Here is a 19,246-nt window from a genome sequence, read left to right as displayed (position 1 = left end):
AAGGCATTGATCAAAATGCAGAGATGTTCTTGAAAGACTGACTCTCTGCCTTCTGCAGGCAGTCAGGCTCCTAAATGTACTTTTGGTCAGGCACTTGCTCGAGGTGGCCCAGAAATTACAGCAAGTCACAAGTACATAGAGTGAACTGTGCAGGATCCATTTGTTCAAACTGACAACAGTTTCGGCCCAAATGTATGCACTACTGAGGTACCTTACAGTACTGCTTGTCTGGTTTCAGTGGTCCAAGGTAGAACTGGTTGAAAAATGCTGCTATTTTGATTTTCCAATTTTTTTTCCTCTATTCCTTATCAGCTTTCCTCAATATTCATAATACTGGCCTCTATTTATTACTTTTAAGGCATAGCTTTAGTATTTTAAGGTTTTATTATTTTTAAAGCAAATTTTGGAATAATTTGAGCAATAGGTTTTAGACAAAAATTCAGGTGCAGTTCTTGTCAGGAAAAAAGAAAGCACTGAAGGCCTCTCTTAGTGGAATGGATTTTTCAGTTCCTGATTTTCATCAATGAATGGGGTGAAGGAGATAAGGATTCTGTGGGTTTTTCACCCTGCACAGACCTGTCCAAAGTTAGGGCAGACTGTTCACTTTCCCAGGGCACATTTCAGGCACCAGGGCTTAGATCATGAATTATAATAAATTAATCCTGGGTCAGAATTTTGCTTAAGAGGATTAAAAATCTTGCTTTTTTTGCGTCTTTTCTCCAAGTCTAGGGCAAACCCAGACAAATTTGGACTAGTGATGGTGAAATAGATTTCTTTTCTTAAAGGACATAATCCACATGTGGTAGATAGATGGTCATAATGAACCTAATTATTGGGTTTGTGGGAAGAGCTAAGTTCTTTACTGGGAACTGTGTTGAGTCTACGGACAGCACTGCTGTCACTGAAAGTCTGCCTGGGGTGTCTGAAGGGTATTAGGAGAAGAAACAGGCTATCAAATCAAGGAACTCCCTTGATTTGACATCAAGGAACAGGCTCTGAAGTTGAGGGATGGAGAAGGGATACAAGAGGCAAGCATTGGCCAAGTGAGCCAAATGAATGACTATGTAAGATAGGCATTGCTCCTGCAGAAGATTTACATACAATTTTTATTATCTTGGTGTGTCCTGTAGCAGTAAAATGATACACGTCTTTGGTTTAGTTCTGAGGAATGTCTCAAAGGAGTAAGGTTGGTTCTTTCTGAATCTGCTGTGGTCATTATAAATTGGTTCTCCACTAGTGAGCTAGTTCACAGCTGTGCAGTAGCTGCATGATTGTATTTTCCTCGCTTGGTTCACCATTCAGCTTATGAAAAAAAGGACTAGTGAAAGTACTGGCACAAAACAGAAGTGCAATAGGCAGAAACAAGCTTTTTCCACAGTACTCTGCAAAGACAAACAAATAAGAAATGCTGAGTTTGTTTGGTCTGCTAAAATTAGCCTTTGAAGATGACTTCCTCTTGCTACTGTACATCCATAGCTGTCTACAGAAGGTAACATGCATATTGAGATAAATGGACAATATTATCAACAGTCTTGACTGTTTTCTCAGAAATTAGTTTTTTATTTTCTAGAGGCAACATTTCTGACCTGCAGTTTTGTATTCATTTTCTATCGTCTTAAGCATTTTGATAACTAGCTTTTTAATCATTGCATTATCAATTTTTGTAATGTACATTTCTGCAAAACCTAGAAGAGTGTTTATATACTCAGTGAAGCAGTATATTGTCAAAGGATTTCCACAGATTTCTTGTTGTTTGCTGTATTGATCTCAAAGTGAATCTCTGGCTGAAAGGTCCCTGGATAAATCCAAGATTAAGGACTTTGGTCGAATAGAAGCATTTGCTTGCTTAGCTGATCTGTAGTTCACATAGATGTCTGAAGGCTGAAATTTAGATCTTGACTGAGATGGCTACGATATTCCAGTTTTATCTGAAATCTGAAATCACTCCTTTGGAAATAGAGAAGCAGCTATTTTCATCAACAGTGTTGAAATTTGTCATCAAATGCAGAAATTCCCATTGATGTAGGTGAAAACTCAGGGCAGAGTATAAAGATTTAAGCTGTGCCAAGAAGGTATTTTTTGAGCCTCCTCTGAGTATTTGAAATCAGTAGGATCTGTAAGACCTTTGACTTTTTTTTTTCTTTATACATTGGACAGCTATTTATGTACATAGGCCATAGAAGGGGAGGAATTGTATTTTATTGGTATTTGCACCGACTTCAAAGCAGTCTATAAATAGGACTAGTTCCACAAAAGCCATGCAAGAACTTTTCAGGTTAGCTTCTGGGCCTGCTGCCTAAAACTGTACAGTCTCCAAGGTTTGAAGTGAGTTAAGAATGGTGTTCTCCATATCCATGAAGTATGAATTGTATGATATTAAAATAATATATTTAAAGCCATGAGCTCTTGTGCGGTGAGAGATATGGAAATATTCCTGTTATGAGCATGCTTATCACTCAGACACAGAGTGAAGCTGCTTCATTAATTTTTTCTTAATGTGCAAAATAAATTGCTTCAGATGGTTTTAATCGCTCACCATCTTTTTCAGATATTGTCCTTATAGCCAGCATCCAAATTATACATAATTCCTGGATCAAATAAGAAATGTCTATTGCAGAACAGCCACAAACTAGTAAATTTTGTGATGATTTAGGGGTGTCATTGCCTGACCTGAGCTCATTTCTTTTTCTTTGTTTTGGAGAATCTTTCTTCTTCTACCACAGGGGAAGGAAAATGCCACTTTGTGAATTGCTAGAATTCACATGAAGAAGGGCTCTTGTCCTTCTTCATTCTTCAAAACAAAAAAATCACAAAATAAATTGAAAAGTTGATAGTGAATTTCTGAGAGTTTTGAAGCAGCATCTGCTTGCAAATGAGAAAGTGCCATGAACTGCGTTTCAGCCTTAACCTTATATTTAGCTTCAACTACTGAAAGACCGTTTTCTGGAAATTAATGGAATTATTGTTACTGAAATGTACAAAGAATGGTCGTGGATTAGGCACTAACATAACAAAAGGTAAAATATTCTTCTGAGAGGTGTCCTTCCAGTCCAACAGCAGCATGTGAGTGACAGTCTTCTGATGCAGGAAGACAATGTGAATAGCCTACTGAAACCTGGTGTGCACAAGGTTTTTCTTCCCTTTTGGGTAAAGAACTAATTTCCTGTCTTTCTAGATGTTGCATTCAGATAGTGAAACCTCTGAAGTTCCAGTTTGCACAGTGATGTATTCTTAATGTTGGAAAGTATAGAAAAAGGCAATAAACACGAAGACTGCTATGTGGGAGGAGAGAGTACGTGGATGGCCCTGTTGGTTATGTAATGAGGTAGATGCAACTCCATCTTGTGATTTATGTGAAACTGAGCTTCATCTCCAGCCTGTGGCACCAGAGACTTGTGGAATTCAGGAGTATACTGTGTGATAACATCTAGTTTTGAAGTCATCATTCTACAGACACATGTCTAGAAATTAGCGATCATAGATCTGTAAGGAAACAAACAAGGAAATTATTCTGGGCAAAAGTTAGAAGATGCAGCATGTTTAGCAAAAAACCATCTGTATTCTGTATGAATTTATCAACATTTTTGATTCAAATATCTGCAGTTTCCTGCTGCCTGGAGAGGCATTGGTTGAGGACTACTGACCCTTTCTTTAACTAGGCCATTTTATTTATCTCTTTGCAGAAGTCATGCTGCTCCATTTCATTCTGTGCTAGTGGCACACACAAAACAACCAAATCAAAACAAGGGTAGAAGCAAGGCTCCTTACACTCCCCCGACTCAGATGTTGTTTGGTTTTGCATTCCAGCCCTGGTAGATAGAAGTCTTTTCCTGGCCACGTTTATTGCGTACTACTATCTACTAAAATAATACCCTGCCACAGGCCACAAAAATGTTCCTCTGTAAGCCACTTCTGAAAACTGCCTTAGCCTTAAAAATAAGAAGGTTTTCCTTGGAGAACCAGCCCTTCAGAAGAAAGGACTTGCCAGATTTGGTCTAGATTTTTATTTTAATAATTTAGTCTAATTCTTGTGCCAGTGGGGGGATGGCAGACTAGTTGACAATAGAAAGCAATGCCACTGCTATTTTGTTAAGAGATTGTCCCTGTAAAGTGGAAGCCAGTAGATTCCTTCAGCTGTTTATTGGATATCTTATGGGACAAATTTGTATTACAGATAAATCAACAAAGTAGGAATCAACAGGAATAAAAGCATGCATTTAGTGCAGACAGTTCTATCAATTTGTATAGACTGCATTCTGGAGATGATCTCTATTTTGAATGAAAGCTGACTCTGGATATGTCATCCAGAAAGTTTTGTGTTGACTTGCCTGCACTTGACATAGATGATGTAGGAAAGGGAGATATTAAGAGACCACTGAAGCAGCCAGTCAGCACTGTTACCTTGCATTTCCCACAGATTAGATTTCAGTATGAAATCTAAATTTTTATCTTTATAATCTTTTGAGCCAGAGTGTTTTAGCTCAGGTGAATTGCAAAATAGCAAACTGGCAAGGAAGTTTGCAGTTCTTCATATAAGTACTGAGAGAAATTTCCTCACGGAAATTCTAATACCAACACTGAAGAAGAGTCTTCAGCTCTGCCTTGAGCTCTGGGAAAGGAAGGCTTTCCTGTTTGTGTTGGTGCTGGTGTATGTACCCGCAGGCAATGTCCTATGACAGTAAAGGGTGAATAAAGCAGTTTGATTTTAAAAATTGCAAAAGGTTTGGGAGGAGGAAGCATTACTGGGAAAGAACAAGTTTGCCTGTAATTACCTCAAAGTATTTGACTGACCTCAGTGAGGTGGCGTGGGCATAACTGAAAAACCAGAGTATCTCATTAAACCTCCTCCTACCTGCGGCATCCACCAGAGTCATCCCAAGGCTCTCAGATGCTGCAGCAACAACCATGGCTCTAATTACAGCTGCAGGGGGAAGAAAACAGCCCTCAGCAAAAGACAAGTAGGCGTGAGCTATTCAATTTGCTCCTGAGGCTTGCTCTGCTGTGGCATTGGCATGAGGTTCATGCTGCCTTCAAGTCATGATGACAGGGTGGCCTCTGGCACTGAGGAGCTGCAGTGAAGGCCTCCTGGGAAGCATGTGGCTTCAGACAAGGCACATACAGAAGATTCCTCTTTAAGAAGCATTTGAGCCTGCTATTTCCTTTCACAAAAACATTTTTCCCCTAACAAAGACTTTGGGAAGGCACTTGAAAAATTTATGACCATCTCACATCATTGCATGAATTGTGGCTTTAAGAGAAAAAAAGATATGGCAGTTAAAATCCCTCTCCCTTGTAAACCATTGGCTAGCTAGAAAGCACAAGCTTCCCACAAAACAATGAAGGGAGAACGGAGAATGTCCATACCTATCAGATAAAGGGGACCAGAGAAAACTGAGACAAGTATTCTGAAGTGGGTGGAGTCCCTCATAGACCATCTCAAAAAGGGCATATCTAAAGTGAGTTGAGAATTTGGAACAAAGATGGATCTCTGATGTAGGAAGAACTAGATGAATTTTCAACACTAAAAATCAAGCATGCCTGATGGATAAGGTGAGCAGGGAACAGGCTCCTTGCTATCCCCCAAACCAAGGAACATCCTAGCAGCTACTGCTAGCAGCACTTTAAAGTAGACAAAAGGAAATACGTTTCACATGATGTGCAATTAAATTTATGGCATTGCTGTTACTGTGTGGTGGAGACCAGATGTCAGGATGATGCACGAATTATCTCATTTTCTCAGTATCCCAGTGATTCCCCATAATTGTTTGATCAATTCCTTAGAGTGGGAGAGGGAGACTTGTGTGTAGCTGTGAAGATTTCAATATGTGCACACAGACGGGTAGCCTTGGCAGCAGTCATGATGGGTTGTGATCATGAATGCAGCAAACAAAGGAATTGCTCCTTGACTTTGGGAGCCTGGGAACTTCCTTTCCAATTTCACATGCAGTAGAGGGTAGAGGCAGAGATAAAAGCACCTCATATAACTCTGTGCTGTAGATGAGTCAGAACATGGGAGGTTTAAAAGGGTCTTTCCTTCAAAGAAACCGAACACATATGTAAGGCCAGTACTGACATGAAAAGAATTTCCTCATTCATTTCCTTGGGAAGTAATTTGAACACATTATCCTCACTTGTCCTTGAATCTAGTGTTTGCTCTGTATATAGAGATGAACACTTGTACAGAACAGGTTTTATATAGTTACACAGGATATAAGCTATCTATTTACATTTTACTCCTGGTTATTACATCTTTGCGTATTTGCGGTGTCTCCTTTTAGGATTCCAGGGACATCTACATGCAGTGTAAAGTCTTTCACAGCTGAGAAGTTAGCTGCTGTTATGTTTGCCATCACATGAGTCTTTCTACTAATGCAAATTGTCCTACCACCCATAAATCTAGGAGGCCACCCTAAAATAAAGTTACCTTAAAAAGTTATTGCCTTACTAAGAAAAATTTGCTTTGATATCGGACACTAGAGCTTTGAATCTGAAGGCATATATTCAGAATGGAGATGTGCTTTGCTCCGTCTTACTTCCACACAGACCTTGAATTGTCCCTGGTGCCCATCTCATAGCCTCAGGCTCCAGGTTGAGTGTCTATTTATTGCTGTGGAATCTAGCCTGTGCGGCGTGATGTTTTAAGGACTACAGCAAGACCCAAGTCTCCCAATTAATATATCAGCAGCCAGAAGAGCTTGCATCTTGCAATTTTGTATAAAATGCAGATATTTCAGACGTATTGGAGGCTTATCCTTGTGGGTTACCACAATAACAGGGTGAGGGTCAGTAGATGATGAAGTATTGCTTGCTTACAGCTTGCTTACAGCTCTTCTTCACCTTGCTCTTTTGGGCCCCCTACATAATAGTGCTGTTCCTTGAGAAGTAATACACTGATTGTGTGGATTTCTTACTGTGTTTGTGCAATTTTTTTGTTTTGGTGACTTGTATACACATGGTTCTCCAGCAATAAGCATGTTTGTACATAGATTAAATGAAATAGGTAAGCGATTTGATAGAGATAAATGGAAGTGCCACATATCAGCTTTTCTGAGCTATTTTGCTCCTCTTTGTGTTTACTTGGTAGGCTTTCAAAAAAAGATAAATACAGAACTTAGGTAAGAAATACTAGGAGATCAAAGTGAAACTGACCTTGCAGTTATCTTGGGATTTAATTATTAACCCATCCCCATTTTGGAAGTGCTAAACCATGCACAGAACCTACTGCTGCTGTTGCTGTGAGAGGAGAGGTTGATTGTTCTTGCTGGAGACTTCATTTATTCTCCAAGGGGGGATTCAGCTGCAGAGACTGTGTTTTGCCTGGCCAGCCCTGGCCCTTGGAACGTAATTAGCTGCTGCACATAGCTTGGTGTGGCTGTCTCTGTGATTGCTGATCTACGAGCATGATGTGTGGCCTGTTCTTTCTGTGGTCCTGGTATTTCAAGAGTTTCTTTGATTTTATGCAGGTAATGATAGAAAACACAAATGCTGCATGTATTAAAAAATGTATTCATCAGACTGTCTTTCTCTCTCACCAGTGGTAAGGAAATGGTAGTCCCTCTACATATTACTCCTTGACTGCCTAGTTTAGGCTTGTCAGGCTTGTCAGGAAGAGTGAACAGTTATGAGCTGAATGAATCCGAACAGAGAATTAGGCAAACAGACTTCTTACTGGCAAAAAATATGGTGGCACAAGTTCATGGCTCTTCAGTGCATACAGCTGGCAAGCAGAAATGTTCTTTTTAATGGTTTAGTAAACAAAAGTCCAAGCCCAGACACACCTCTGCAGACAAAAAATAGTTCTGACCTTTCACACTTTAGGTACAAAAGAGTTATGGGAACACTGGCAAACACAAACAAAAAATGCTTGCAATTCAGCTAAGTACTTACACATGACTTTTGCACAGTGCAAAGTTTTGACAGGATATTTATGTCAGGAAACCTTCCAAGACAATATGCAATTTACTAGTTCCTGCAACAATGTAGACACATTGGATCTCAACACAACACTGGATGCAAAGGAAAATACATTGTATACACAAGATTTGCCTTTACTATGTTCTACAGCTTAGCTGCAAAAAAAAATAAAAATATTATGCATAAGACCTGGTTTCAATCACCCAAGACGGCACATTTTGTTGATAAATACAAAGCATTTGGGGAAAGTGAGGCAGATAGAGGCATCAGATCTGGCAGGATGGGCACACTGGGTCTGGCTCATGTGTCAGGGCAGGCTTTGGCTGCAGTGGGAAGGTTGCCAGGTGGTTGCCAAGACAAATTTATCTCCTGGTGGCCTTGCCTTGGTTAGGACTACTAGGGGTGCAGATGCCAGGACTAGCAAAAAACTCTTGGATCTGAACACCTGTGGATGTTGACAGGCTAGATTAATTCACATACATGGGAAAGTGTTGCTCATATTCTCTTAAATACAGAGTTCACCAAAGCAACTGTGGCCTCTGGATATAAAGCAACCTACCCCACTCCCCAAAACTACTGCTTGAATAGTCCTGGTGTTGCCTTTTTCCCAACCTGGAAATGAAACTAGAGATAATTTTAGTAAAGAGCTAATAAAAGAGCAGATGTTTATTTGAAGGCCTTCAGAGGCAGTTATGGAAAGATGTCCACAAAATTCCACCCTCCCAGGGATGAGTACATTTTATAGGCTTTAGGAAATTAACATAATTGATAAAAAGCACCAATTAGGAGGAAAAGGTGCAATTCCACCCCCCCGCACCGGTCAAGCCTGTTCTCTGGAGGCCCCTGCCTTGGCACTAGCTGTACTTCGTCCATGAAAATTGTCTCAAAGAGTTGTTCTCTGCTTTGGTTCCCAGGAGGAACCAAGAAAGATAGCATAGAGGCCCTGCACCTCCCATGGCTTGGAGCTCTGGAATTTGTTTTGTCTTTCTGCCTAGAGAAAGGCCATGGAAAAGCACTGGGAAAACTAGTCAATAATACAATAGACTACAGAGCAACAAATATATGTGGGAAGAATATGGAGAACATATAAAAGAAAAAAGACAAAAACCAAACAGCATCTCTGGTGCTCTGGGCATCACTTTGTCCTTTCCACAAAGCAGCAGCATGGCCCCAGACCACCTACGCAGCTGTCTGGTTGTTACTGGACAAATCCAGCCTTATTTAACAAAAAAATATGCCTTACCCAGACTGAGGGCAGGCAGCTGCCAGAACTATGGGACCAGACCCCAAACCTGGGAAAAATGATATGTAGCTCAATCAAAGGCAATGGGGAAAAAAAGTCACCTGGAAAGAGTTAGCCATTCAACATGGAGGCAGGGTGGAGGGCATGCTGCTTTAATCTTTTTATAGTATAAAATTTTTGTGACTGAATTAAAGCCCTACTGTTTTGACTGGATGATGTTACGTAATTCTCAGAAATGAGAGCAGCTGGCCACGGTACAGATACCTCCTAGCAAGCCCTGCAGTGCACAGAACATCATTTATCAAGGCTGTAAAAAAAAATACATTTATTGAGGGGCTTGGGAGTGAAATTTGACATGATGGCTTGGCTTTTAGCTGTCTGGATTTCATTTACAGCTCCTCTGTTTCATTTTCCACTAAAATAAATAAATAAATTAATCTGTCTTTGCCCACTCTCCCTAACTGCTTTTTGGCATGCTTGTGGGTGCAGAGAGCTCACAGGTATTCATGAGAATGTTTCTAACCTTGTAATGGCAATGTAGCTAAACAAGCAAGGGCAAAATCCACATTCAGGAGGATGTGGGAAAAGCCAGACAAGTAACGGAAGTATTAGAAATCACCTGGTTGTTGGAAATTTTCACTCTGAGGAAAACTGAGAACAAGACAAGGTCCTGAGCCCACCAAAAAAGGTGACTTTTACAAACATTTATTGCTATTTCCTGATCCTTCCTCTTCCTGCCTTTCACCCACCTCTTCCTGCCAGCTACACCACCACCAAATTTGCCATTTCTTCCTTGCCTTTGCCACTTTTCTTTGCTTGTGGAACTGGGGAAGTGGGGGCATGAGGGAGAGGGCAGAAAAAGCATAGTCATGGAGACTGTGTTCTGCCATTTAGATACAGGACAGATTTCATAGCTTATGCAGTTGCCAAAATGGACCCTGAGTGTTCTTGCTCTGCTTTGCAATAGGTGGAAGGTGACACTGCCTGCACTTACGCAACCCATGCTGACTTTCCCACAGCACTCAAGTCTGTCAGCAATGTCAGATCATCTATCCATAGATTATATGGTTGAGAAATAACTGGTGCAATTTTTTTAATACTGTTTCCCAAACTGATTAAGAGCCCTTTGGAAAATGTGTCTCTCGACAGGCCAATCAGCCATGCTCCAAAACCTTTTGGGACCCAGAAAGTCTGGCCCTTTCCCCAGGAAATTTCTCATTTGAAAATAAATTAATGTAATCCTCTCTCTGCAGTTTATTCCAGTAATACCATCTACAGCTATGTACTTTAGGTACATAGCTAAACTTTGGGTAAAATATTTGGAAGCATGCAAATGTAGGTACCTGAAATATTAAAGAATTAAATCTGTAACTTCAATTTAAAGGTCTTAAAATGTGCACATGATAGCACTGGGGATAGAAGGAATTTCAATTCTTCCACACTTTGGAAATCACCTTAGTTCCTTATAGGCCAAATTTTATTTAGCCATCCCTCCCTGGAGCACTTGCCACCAGAAACATGTGAATGTTTAGGAGCTGTTAATGGATTTTTTTTATCCCTATATTCAGTGTTTTAGGATTTTAAGAATGGCCTGATACTTCACCTTCCCTATGGTGGCAGACAACTGCTTACCTAGCAGTGTGCTGGGCCACTAAAGCCTGCGCAGTGATCACTGCTGATGGTTGGACCCTGGGAAGAGGAATGCAGCTTTCTGACCTTCCCATAGGCACCATGCCAGGCATTATCTGGGCCAGACATAGTTCTTACTGTGAATTTGCCTCCCTGCCTGTGCTATTGCCATTTTCAAAGTGTGTCTTTTTTCCTCCTGGCTGAAAGATCCTAGCAGATTTTGGGAAAGCAGGTAGTACAACGGGGGACAAATGTGCTACTGTCCAGAATCAGCTAACTGGGTGCTGGTAATTTTTTACTCTAGTACTGAGGCTTAACTGGGCAGGATCTGAGCAAGCAGAGTCAGAGAGCAGCATCGGGTAGGCAAGGGTCCCAGCAGCACACTGGGCAGCACTAGGAAAACACTGAGAGCCATATTCCAGCTCTGGAAGCTAATGTGCTGGCTTCAGCAGGAGCCATGTGAGCATAACTGCTGCCAGAGTACAGGCCCCAAAGTTTAGTATTTCTCCAAAAGAAGTATAAAAATAATTATGAGCCTAGCCTGCAAAACTTGGGTCCAAATTCATAACCATCTGGTGTTAATGGCCTGAAGTGAAACTTCAGACAAAGGTTTCATTTTACTTATTATTCATGAGAAAAGCCTCTGGCCAGTGACTGCAGCTTTACTTATTACTGATGGAGCTTCATACCTCGTGCCTCGCTGAGGGGTAAGAGGATGCAGAAGCCTGATGCTGCTCTGCTTTGAGTTTAGGCAAGTGGCACTGAGCACCTGCAGGTGGCACTGAGATAGTAAGATTGCTTGGAGCACACAGAAGAATTAAGAAGCTCTATATAATATTTATCCTCTAACCATTTTCACTTCACGGATATTAATCTTGCTAAAAGCCCCTGCCCAAGAGTTTATTGAATGACAAAAAGATTTTCATGCTGAAATTAACTCCTACTGCTATTTATCTATGAGCAAAAGCTAGTTTTAGGCTCTTTCTCTAAACAAATCTCAGCTGCATACCAGCTCAGAACTGGGTGGAAGCGCTATGTGGAAAGCAAATACTTTTTTTCAGTTCAATTGAAATTTTGCAGACAAAGCCTTCCCATCACAAACAGTGGGGACAGATGTTCTAATTCTGAACAGGGCAGACAGAAGATGGTGACATGGTGAGGTATGTTGATTAGGAGAAATATACAGATGACAAACAAGATCTCAGGCTTTTCTTGCAATTCCGAGAGAAACTTCCCTGCTTATTAAAGTTTCTGATGAAGACTTCTAGACATTGCTGTGAGGTCCAGAAAGTGTTATTCACTAAGCATGAGAAATTTGAATAAGAAATGGCAGTGCTATTGAACCTACTTCTGTACAGACATTCTGGCATTTCCATTAAAAAATTTAGGTCAAAACTCAAATGTTCCAGATGAGAAATTTCTCTTCTCTGCTTTTCTCTGTGTGGTCCAAGTACTGCAACTTGTGCAGCTTGTAAAGACCATCAGGATTGTGTTTCTGGGTCAAGAGAAGTTTTCACCAAAAATACTTCAATTGTTTTTTCTGGTCAACCACAAGCCCCTTCACCCTCTCCCCCCAAAAACACCCCCCAAACCGACAAAAAACAACAACAAAAACAACAACAAAAAAGGTGAGTGTGGGGAGGGGCAAAGGGAATGCTTATTTTGCTTGTCTGCAAAGTGCAGATAAGTTTTGCCCAGTGATCATATTTCCACAAAAGAAGCAAGAGCTGTAGAACTGAGAAGCCACTTTAAAAAAAATCTACTTTTCCATTACAATCTCATCTTCCTGAAGTTTTTACCAGCCATTCTCTCATACCTTGATGCTTGATGTTAGACACTATTCCCTTAGGGCAGCTTATTGTTGTGTGGAAAATGCCAGCGTTTGCAGCACTCTGTGGCAAGTCTTAATAACTGCAATCAGACTGAGATGTTTATCTGACCCTTAACCTTCGTGGCACATATCCACCCTGGTAGTCCTTAATGGTTTGGAAAAAGTTTCACAGGAGGTCATCCTGGGCAGGGCAGCATGTAAGTTGCTGCTTTTTTGCTGTAAGCTGTTCCATCTGCATGCTACTAAAGATTTTGCTCCTGGTTTTCTTGCACACTACCTCCTTTGTGGCTTTGGACTTGACATAGAAATTTCCAGTGGTAAATGTTTGGTCTGTAAGGGGCAGAATGTAACTGAATACTTTTTTTCTCCTCTTCATCTCTCTCCCAAGACTGTCATTCACTGGGAAGCCTGTTCTGTGCTCTGCTTTTATTCATGGCGCTGTGACTTACCTCAAGACCCACGGGCGAGGGAGTACTCCCATGTCAGCACCAGCCTCAGCTTTACTTTATCATTCAGCGAGAACCTTTGTCTTCTCTTGCAGTGTTTGCCAGAATCCTGAAGGCTCCTGAATCCCAAAACATCACTTTTGGGTCCGTGGTGACATTGCAGTGCACAGCGACTGGTCTTCCAGTCCCTACTGTCACCTGGCTGGAAAACGGGAAAGCTGTAAGTGCCTCTTTTTCATGCTTTTGGCACTGGAGGACTGCTATCAGCTGTAAGCACAACAGGGCTGGTAGTCAGCACCAGTGGTTTCTATTCCTTGCTAACTTAACAGCTTGTTTTTCAAACTGGTTGAGTCCAGCTCATCTCTGTGCTGCAGTTTTCTCCTCTGAAAAAACATTGTCCCCCTTCTCCAGGGTGTTGTATGACTTCATTTGTTAGGATTTGGAAAGCCCAAGATGAAGGGTGCTTTAGACTCCTTCAACCTTCCCCCAAGTCAGAATTCCTAGGACTTTGTTGTGTATTTCTGCAGCTATCTTTCCTTCCCTTTTTAATAATGTGGTGACAATTACAAGGCAAAATTGTGCATTTGAAAAAGTAACACAAACCAAGGAGTTAGAGCAAACTGTTTTGAGGTTAAATACCTGTGGAACAACATTATGCACAGTATATTTGAAAAAGAGAATAGATCTGAAATTTTCTAGACTGACCTAGGTGATGTGAAGTATGTCATCAATTTATCCCTGGACAAAAGTGTGTTCTTAAGAAAGGCACACCATCTTCGGTGGCAGGCACCAAGGGATGCAAATCCACTGTGTCTCATAGGAAAGATTCTGTGGTCTAAGGATCCTGACCACTTAGTATGGGTGCTTGCTTTCAGTTTGCCTGGCTTTCATGCCTTTGTGTACACTATTGTAATACCTTCATTTCAGTAAACTGAAAATCTGCTTGACTCCTAGTATTGCCTGTGTGGGACTGAGCAGGGCACCATAGTAATGGCAGCTCTGCAGCCCAAGCCTGCCATAGGTTCCCTCTAGTCCTCATGTGTTTAAGGTGAACTTGTTTTATAATCTCTTTGGTTTTTTGACAGTTTTTAGAGGCTGTGAGCCTCAGGGCATAATTCTGTGGAGGCAGGTGGAGTGTCTGCTGAGTGCAGGCTGGCTGTCACCTACCTGGTTTGTATCTCCTCTTTCCATACATTAAAATGCATTATTAAGACCCCATGCAGGCTGTCTGCGGACTGTCTTGCCTTTCTTGCCTCCTCTATACCTTGTCTCCTCCAGTCTGATTAGGGCTAATTTTCTATATTCCCTCAATATTGCTAGGCAGAGCAGCAAAGGGATCAGATCAGCCTCTGCTGAGACCCATGGGTGCTCAGTGGTTTCTGACAATATTTAGTTTGAGACAATTGCAGGTATTTATTTAAGACTTCTTTCCCACTGTGAATGAAACCTTTTGCAGGAGTCTGGGGTGCCTGGCAAGAGCAGTATATTTCCAGAACACGGAGCTGTGCTCTGCCAAGATCATGATGCATGGGTCCCACAGAGAACAGAGGTGCATGAGGTGATGCTCAGCCCTTTCCCGGGCCACAGCCTGACTGGTCATATCTGCTCTGCCCCGTTCCTGTCTGAAAAGCATAGCCCAGTCCCAGGAGGGTAGTGCTCCAGATTGCCTCACTTTAAATATGGCAAGGAAACCTTAATGAGAGCCTGTCTCCGGGAGAGTCAGCAGGAAGCCAGTGGACTGGAGATGTCCAATTTGAGGGCTGGTTCACAGCAGTCATGGGTCATTTGAAGATGCAGCATGCCTGTGGCATTATGGTCTCTGAACACTGACCTGTAATTGTCCTGAGGCTCAAATAAGAGAAGTCTGCTGAGCTTACTGAGCTGCCCTGGAAGAGGAGTATGGAAACTCCTCTGTGCAGCAGCTGCCTGGCCTACTGAAATAGAAACAGAATTCATTTTCCTCCTGCTATGCACCACAGGACATCATGGTCCTTATAATGTAGTTTTCCACATATCCAGGAATAAATGAGCCAGGTGTGAAGATATGAAGAGGTCTCTAATTTCCTGGTAACTGAGGTGATGTTTTAAAGACTAAAAAGAGTACTCCTGGAAATAAAATCTCAGGAATGTGCGTGAAAAGGAAAGGGAATCAATTAACACAAGGGAACATCTCGAAGTTTCCAGTAAAGAAAACAACAGATGGCCAGTGTGGAAGTGCTAGTCACCACTGCCTGTGATTTTCCACTCTACATGGTGCATACTGCTTGTACTGCTTGCAGTTACCTGAGCTACCTCTTCTTTCTGCATCCCAAGCTGGAAGGAATAGTCTCATTTTTCTGTGCTCAGCAGGCACAGTCCAGCTCTGCCAGACATGGTACACCTGTGGCCTGGGGAGCCAGCAGGGAGAGAGGACTGGATTAGCACAAAATGCTCACAGCAAGCAGCCACCTATCCCACCAAGATGATGGAAGGCAGAGGTGGCCTATAGGAAGTACCTCCTTCCCACTAAGAAGGTCCCTGCACCATTTTAGTGCTGAGTGGCTTCTGGAGAGAAAAGGATTCTAAAACAAAATTTGAGCAGCTCTGTGACAAAAGAGATATCTGTGAAAAAAAAATCCCCTGGGCTCCAACCCTCTTGAACTGATTTCTTGTTATAAGGCCAAAAATATCCCTGATTCCTCCATTTGCACAGCAACTGACATACTTGGTGCAGTACTTACAAATTGTGCTGGTCTAGCTATTTAGTGATTTCTTCCCATGAACATTCTCTCACCACAACTCCAAGCTGACTCTGAGTGAGGCAAAACAAATATACTTTTTTCAGCATTTTCTTTTCATAGGGAATCCAATCTGCTTACAAGACATGTTATGACACTGATGACTTTCTTCTTGCTTTTTCAATTATTGCTGTCAATACCTATATGTATTTCACTTCACTGAAAGATCTCATTGAAAGCACATTTTTACCAACCTCCAGGGAGGTCAGATTGATATCTCTGTCTTAGTTACATGTGTATGTAGAGTGGTTTGCTGGGGTAGATCAAGGGAGACAATCTGCAATGTCCTTAGAGTCAGGTCATAGGGATCCACAAGCAACATATCTCACTTGAATTGCATTTGATGCTTCCTATCAGTATGAAGATTAGAGCAGGCAATGCTCTTCTTCCTACTGCCTTTGCAGGATAGAGTCTGTATGTACCATGCTCTCCTACTTTAATGAATGCCATGTTGGCAGGAAAGACTTGATGGTAAATCAAACCCAACTGGCTAAAATCAGCAGGCTTCAAGCTCATTTAACTGGGAATTACTGATCTGGGAAGATTATAAAAGAAAATTATCATATTTGCAGCCCCTTCCATATTTCCAGATGCCAGATAAGAAAATTTACCAGATATCTACTGAAGTATTGGAGCCACAGCACTTTCTTTGCTCATGACTGCTTTGAGAGTATGACAGTGGTTCTATTAATCCAGAATCAATGACTTCCAAACTGTTTTCTTTTCTTCCTCTTTATACAGATGTTCACGAAGTCTTGTGTCATTTCTTGCTAAGGCATGAAGAGATAAACAATCTACTACAAGAAGCCCTGTAGTAATTAGACAGCTCAATTACATAAACCAAATTGTGACAATGACCCTATTGAACTGAAACCTAATTGCAAAAGTATTGCTGAAGTGTGAAATAGGAGAGATCTTTTAACATTTATTTTTGTGTGTGAAGTCAGCTGCTATGAAAGCACCAAAGTAACACCAGCAGCTTTAGCTCTCTGCCACTTTTGTCTCCTTGCTGCACCTTCCTCTGCTAATTTAAATGCTTGTGACTCTGTCTCTTAGATTTCTCCTTTGTTGGGTTGTTTGCATCTTTTTTCTGGAAATATTACTGCACTGGGCTTTCACCCTTATAGGTTTCTGCGGGGTCTATAGCAGAAAGTGTCAAGGACAGAGTGGTTGATTCCAGACTGCAAGTGTATGTCACCCGACCTGGCCTGTTCACTTGTCTTGCCACGAACAAGCACAGCAAAACTTTTGGAGCCGCAAAAGCAGCAGCAACCATCAGCATTTCAGGTATGAAGGGAAAGAAGAGGACATTAATTTTTTAGCCTTTCCTACTGCAGAAGAGGAAAGGGATGTGGAGTACTCTGGAGGAAGAGGGGAAGCCTTGGAGAGCTGATAGTGTGTGGGGGCCTAAATATGAGTACAAGTACATCCTCCGCCAGGCTATTTCCTCATATTCTCTTACACTTTGGAGACAGGCATAGCTGTCATTTCCTGAATGTTTGATGCTGTCTTGTACTTTGTGTCCCAGAAACACACTTGGTAAGTTCATCCATGTGGAGGAAGTTGTAGCCATGGCCCAGTGTTGGTATCATCTAACAGCAAAGTGAAAATAGTTTCAAGCAGTTCAGCTTCAGAAGGGGTTGGCCTCCAGAAAGCAGGAGGGTTACTGTCAGAGTAACACCCTGCCTTGCCTAGAGTTATCTCTTCTGCCAGGGATATCTCCCAAATGTCAAAATGAATTTACAAAGAGGAAAAATACCTCTGTCAGAGCTAACTAATAGTATTTGTCATACAGAGAGAAAGGTGAAAGCTTGTCCCATCCCTCTTTGGGCATACAAGAGGATTTAGTTAGAGGAATCACACAGGACATGGGATAGTAGCCCTGATCCTTCTTTTAACCAGACAGGTACTTGTTCATCTCTCTGTGCCTTAGTTTCTGCTTTCTTGAGAAAATAATCATGCCCTTTCTTACACTAGGCATTGAAACCTAGCAGGAAACTCTGCCCCATAAGGTACTCAGCACTTGCTGTATTTCCCATACCCACTTCTGCTTTTAGCCCAGACAAGTCTGTGTCCTACAAACGCGGTGGAGCAGACACGTACTTTGGCCTGGTAGAAGTTGTACTCCTCCAGGTGGTGTGTTGTCAGCAGCAGAACACCCACCTAGACCTGAGCAGGAATCTGCTTTGGCCTTGCCCTATCTCACAAGGTTCCCAGGACAGAGGTGCCCTGGCCCTTGGCTGATGCTCAGTGCCTCCTCCCTGTGTTGGAACTGCCCAGCTCCCTGTGGCACTGCATACTGGGGCCACTGCTTTGTGCAGTGCTGCATCTCCAGCCCTGGCTTCTGCTACTTGTTACAGCTGCTGCCTGAAGTAATGGATATCTATGTGGTTTAAACAGAGGATGCTACCTGCTGGTTACACAGGACCCAAAAGATCACGATAAAAGTGTGGGTTTACAGTGCAAGAGCACATGTCATCTGGCACTGCCATCAACAATCCACTTCCTCATCATTCTTTCTCACTTTACAGCGTTCTGTATTGGCCAACTTTTCTTCCCCATAAGAAGATACAAAAAAAGGAACAGAATTTAGATGCATTTTTTTTTCATACAGCTTACAGTTCTCAGACACATTTCTAGCATGGAAATCTTGACTTATGCATCTCAAAGGGAACAATGAAGTGTCACTGATGTCTTTTCCATTTCTTCTTTCTTCTGGTTCATCACAATTCCTGGATCTGGTGCCTCTTGGCAGAATGGAGGTAGGAATGACTTTCTGTGGTTTTGTGGAGGCTCTTTCTGGGCGGGGAAGAAGAATAATTACAAACCAAGGGGTTTGGTTAATTTGTCTTAAATGAAGGGGTAAGATTTCTGCATGGCAGCTGTGCAGATGATGTTCACCCAAAAGGATCACTGAGCTTGTTTACTGAGGCATAATTAGAGACTAAGCTTGGGTAGATGAGAGTGGTTTTGAGTCAAGCCAGCAGTATGGGTGTTTGAAATAAGGTAGTGGGGAGAATATTCTGAAGGAAATTCTATTAGGTTACAGATCCACAGGTTCCCTTTACCTTATAAATTTTCATGGCAAATCTTAACTACGAGTTAAACTCCTGCCTGTTCATGGTTAATAAATGTAATTTGGTTTGGTGCTCACCAGATGAGGGCAAGAGAAGGTTATATTTGTTCCAAGCAGAGTTATAGAATCGAATTATTGAATTATTTAGCTGGCTTTTTCTCTTTAGAATCCTTCCATGTTTCTACTTGCTGATCAATCTGGAAGAAAAATGAGAATGTTAGTCTGGGAGATAGGCTGAGACCTTTTGGCCATCGTAGAAAAGAGCAGAGCCTGGGAAAGTCTGAGCAATTGGCTTTGCCACTCTGCTGACACAGACCCCCTGCAAAGGCT

At 41.8% G+C, this 19,246-nt stretch overlaps 1 protein-coding gene across 1 annotated transcript in view; it reads left to right on the top strand.

The window, feature by feature from the left end:
- The window catches only part of MUSK (muscle associated receptor tyrosine kinase), a gene marked incomplete at both ends in the record, with an annotated part of 53,511 nt that overhangs the window by 12,469 nt on the left and 21,796 nt on the right, over nt 1-19,246 (top strand). The window contains 3 exons of the mRNA XM_083884609.1: nt 13,159-13,283; nt 16,968-17,127; nt 18,596-18,602. Coding sequence (XP_083740735.1) covers nt 13,159-13,283; nt 16,968-17,127; nt 18,596-18,602 — 292 coding nt within the window. The remainder of the gene's footprint in view (nt 1-13,158; nt 13,284-16,967; nt 17,128-18,595; nt 18,603-19,246) is intronic.

The sequence above is a fragment of the Zosterops lateralis genome (genome assembly GCF_965231275.1).
Source record: "Zosterops lateralis genome assembly, chromosome: Z".
Classification (NCBI taxonomy): Eukaryota; Metazoa; Chordata; class Aves; order Passeriformes; family Zosteropidae; genus Zosterops; species Zosterops lateralis.
Note: the sequence above shows the minus strand (reverse complement) of the source record. Positions and strands in the feature narration are given on the sequence as shown.